Source organism: Rhinopithecus roxellana, chromosome 6 (genome assembly GCF_007565055.1).
Source record: "Rhinopithecus roxellana isolate Shanxi Qingling chromosome 6, ASM756505v1, whole genome shotgun sequence".
NCBI classification, from domain to species: Eukaryota; Metazoa; Chordata; class Mammalia; order Primates; family Cercopithecidae; genus Rhinopithecus; species Rhinopithecus roxellana.
In genome coordinates this window covers 61,277,959-61,281,616 of record NC_044554.1, presented here as the reverse complement: position 1 = coordinate 61,281,616, position 3,658 = coordinate 61,277,959, and the positions used below count along the sequence as shown (strand labels likewise).

At 37.1% G+C, this 3,658-nt stretch overlaps 1 protein-coding gene across 1 annotated transcript; it reads right to left on the bottom strand.

The window, feature by feature from the left end:
• Positions 1–1,447: 1,447 nt before the first annotated feature.
• Positions 1,448–2,359, bottom strand: LOC104665915 (ferritin heavy chain). Its single transcript, XM_010367883.2, has one exon. It carries the CDS (start codon positions 2,159–2,161, stop codon positions 1,610–1,612), a length of 552 nt encoding a protein of 183 aa, XP_010366185.2. The 5' UTR covers positions 2,162–2,359; the 3' UTR covers positions 1,448–1,609.
• Between the last annotated feature and the right edge of the window lie 1,299 nt (positions 2,360–3,658).

The following is a 3,658-nucleotide window of genomic DNA, read 5'->3' as shown; positions in this document are numbered from 1 at the left end:
ATGTTTTTCACTTTCAGTGTAGAGGTCTGGTCCATCTTTTATTAGATTGATTCCTAAGAATTTGATGATATAAATATTTTGTAATTATTTGCTATTTTAAATAATATTTTAAATTTTATTTTCCAGTAATTCACTGACAGTATTCATCAAGAGTATAAAGATACAACTAATTTTTGTATATTGATATTTTATTCTGTAATCTTAATATATTTACCATTTATTTCTTATAATGTTTTTATAGATTTCTTAAGGTTCTCTACATACAAATCATGTCGTCTGTAAATAAAGATAGCTTTACTTCTTCCTTTCCAATTTGTCTGATTTTTCTTTCTTTTTCTTATCTTATTGCATTGGCTAGGATCGCAATACAATGTTTGGTAGAAGTAGCAAGAGAGGACATTGGTGCCTTGCTCCTAATCTTACATCATTATTAAGTAGGATATTTGTTGTTAGATTTTTTGGTGTCTTTTATCAGAGTGAGGAAGTGGTGTTCTTGGAAACCACTTCCTAGAAAAAATCTGAGATATTAAAAATAATGCTCAAAAATATTGCATTTTGTCAGATGCTTTTTCTGCATCTATTGATATAAACACATGACTTTTCTTTTATATTCTGTTAATTTTGTGAATTACATTGATTATATTTCATATGGCTAAAAAAACCTTACATTCTTGGGACAAATCTCAGTTCATGATGTATTATTCTTTTATACATATATGAATTTGATGCAGAAATATTTTGTTAAGGGCCGTCATGTTTATGCTCATGAAAGACATTGTTCTGTAATCTTCTTTTATTGTAATATCTTTTTTAGGATTCAGTTTCAAGGTTCAGATTGCCTTGTAACACAAATAGAGAAGTGTTTCCTCTGCCTCTATTTTAAAAAGTGCCATATGAAACAAATAGAGGGGTGCATTCTTCTCTATTTCTAAAAGAGTTTGTTTTAGAGAGTGGCATTATTATTCTTTAAATGCTTGATATAATTCATTAGTAAAGCTATTTGGGAGTGAACTTCTCTTTGGTGTAAATTTTTTGAAAATTACAAATTCAATTTATAAAAATAAGTTTGAGACTAGATTTTGTTTTGTTTCAGTTTTGGAAAGTTTTAATTTTTTCAAGAAATTTGTCCACTTTATATCAGTTGTGAAATTTATTGTCTTTGAAGTGTTCATAATTATTTCTTATTTTCCTTTCAATATTGAAAGGATTTGCGGTGAAAGTATTTTTTTATTCCTAATCATTTGTGTTATCTCTTTTTATTTCTTGATTAGATTTGGTATAGGTTTATTAACTTCATTAATTTTTTCAGAGACTAATTATGACTCTACAAATTTACTCTGTCATTTCTTCATTTACTCATACTTTGATTTCTACTCTTATTATTTGCTTTTTTCTACTTTGGATTCATTTTGTTCTCCTTTATCAATCTTCTTTTTTTTTTGGGGGGGGGGTACCAAATTTCTTTATTTGAAGGAATGGTACAAATCAAGGAACTTAAGTGAATGTTTTGGTACAACTTATAGAAAAGGTAAAGGAAACCCCAACATGCATGCACTGCCTTGGTGACCAGGGAAGTCACCCCATGGCTATGGGGAAATTAGCCTGAGGCTTAGCTTTCATTATCACTGTCTCCCAGGGTGTGCTTGTCAAAGAGATACTCTGCCAAGCCAGATTCGGGTGCTCCCATCTTGCGCAAGTTGGTCACGTGGTCACCCAATTCTTTGATGGCTTTCACCTGCTCATTCAGGTAATGTGTCTCAATGAAGTCACACAAATGGGGGTCATTTTTGTCAGTGGCCAGTTTGTGCAGTTCCAGTAGTGACTGATTCACATTTTTTTCCAAATGTAAAGCACACTCCATCGCATTCAGCCCGCTCTCCCAGTCGTCATAGTCTGGTTTCTTAATATCCTGAAGGAAGATTCGGCCACCTCGTTGGTTCTGCAGCTTCATCAGTTTCTCAGCATGTTCCCTTTCCTCATGAGATTGGTGAAGAAAGTATTTGGCAAAGTTATTCAAAGCCACATCATCGCGGTCAAAGTAGTAAGACATGGACAGGTAAACGTAGGAAGGGTAGAGCTCCAGGTTGATCTGGCAGTTGATGGCGGCCTCTGAGTCCTGGTGGTAGTTCTGGCGCACCTGCGAGGTGGACGCGGTCGTCATGGTGGAGGCTAAGGACAGGCGGCGGCGGCGGTGGCTGCGTGGCGCTGGAGCGGCGGCGGGGGCCTTGGGGCGGTCCGAGGACACGGTGAAGAGGTGATGGAGGGCTGGCTATGGGCGGCCGGCCGGGATGGGGGACGAGCGCCTGGTTCAGTCCAAGCACTGTTGAAGCAGGAAACCCCGACGACTCTCGGCGAAGAACGTCTCTATCAATCTTCTTAAGGTGGAAGCTTAGATAATTGACTTTATGGGTTTTTTTTTTTTTGCTTTTCTAGTATAGGTATTAAAAGCTATAAATTTTCATTAAAATATTGTTTAAATTGCATTTTACTAATTTTATTGTGTTGTGTTTGTATAATCGATTAAGTATATTTCCTTTTTTTTCATTTTTTTATTATACTTTAAGTTCTAGGGTACATGTGCATAACGTGCAGGTTTGTTACATATGTATATTTGTGCCATGTTGGTGTGCTGCACCCATCAACTCGTCAGCACCCATCAATTGATCATTTATATCATGTATAACTCCCCAATGCAATCCCTCCCCCCTCCCCCCTCCCCATGATAGGCCCCAGTGTGTGATGTTCCCCTTCCCGAGTCCAAGTGATCTCATTGTTCAGTTCCCACCTATGAGTGAGAACATGCAGTGTTTGGTTTTCTCTTCTTGTGATAGTTTGCTAAGAATGATGGTTTCCAGCTGCATCCATGTCCCTACAAAGGACGCAAACTCATCCTTTTTTATGGCTGCATAGTATTCCATGGTGTATATGTGCCACATTTTCTTAATCCAGTCTGTCACAGATGGACATTTGGGTTGATTCCAAGTCTTTGCTATTGTGAATAGTGCTGCAATAAACATACGTGTGCATGTGTCTTTGTAGTAGAATAATTTATAATCCTTTGGGTATATACCCAGTAGTGGGATGGCTGGGTCATATGGTACATCTAGTTCTAGATCCTTGAGGAATTGCCATACTGTTTTCCATAATGGTTGAACTAGTTTACAATCCCACCAACAGTGTAAAAGTGTTCCTATTTCTCCACATCCTCTCCAACAACTGTTGTTTCCTGATTTTTTAATGATTGCCATTCTAACTGGTGTGAGATGGTATCTCATTGTGGTTTTGATTTGCATTTCTCTGATGGCGAGTGATGATGAGCATTTTTTCATGTGTCTGTTGGCTGTATGAATGTCTTCTTTTGAGAAATGTCTGTTCATATTCTTTGCCCACTTTTGGATGGGGTTGTTTGTTTTTTTCTTGTATATTTGTTTGAGTTCTTTGTAGATTCTGGATATGAGCCCTTTGTCAGATGAGTAGATTGCAAAAATGTTCTCCCATTCTGTAGGTTGCCTGTTCACTCTGATGGTAGTTTCTTTTGCTGTGCAGAAGCTCTTTAGTTTAATTAGATCCCATTTGTCAATTTTGGCTTTTGCTGCCATTGCTTTTGGTGTTTTAGACATGAAGTCCTTGCCCATGCCTATGTCCTGAATGGTACTAC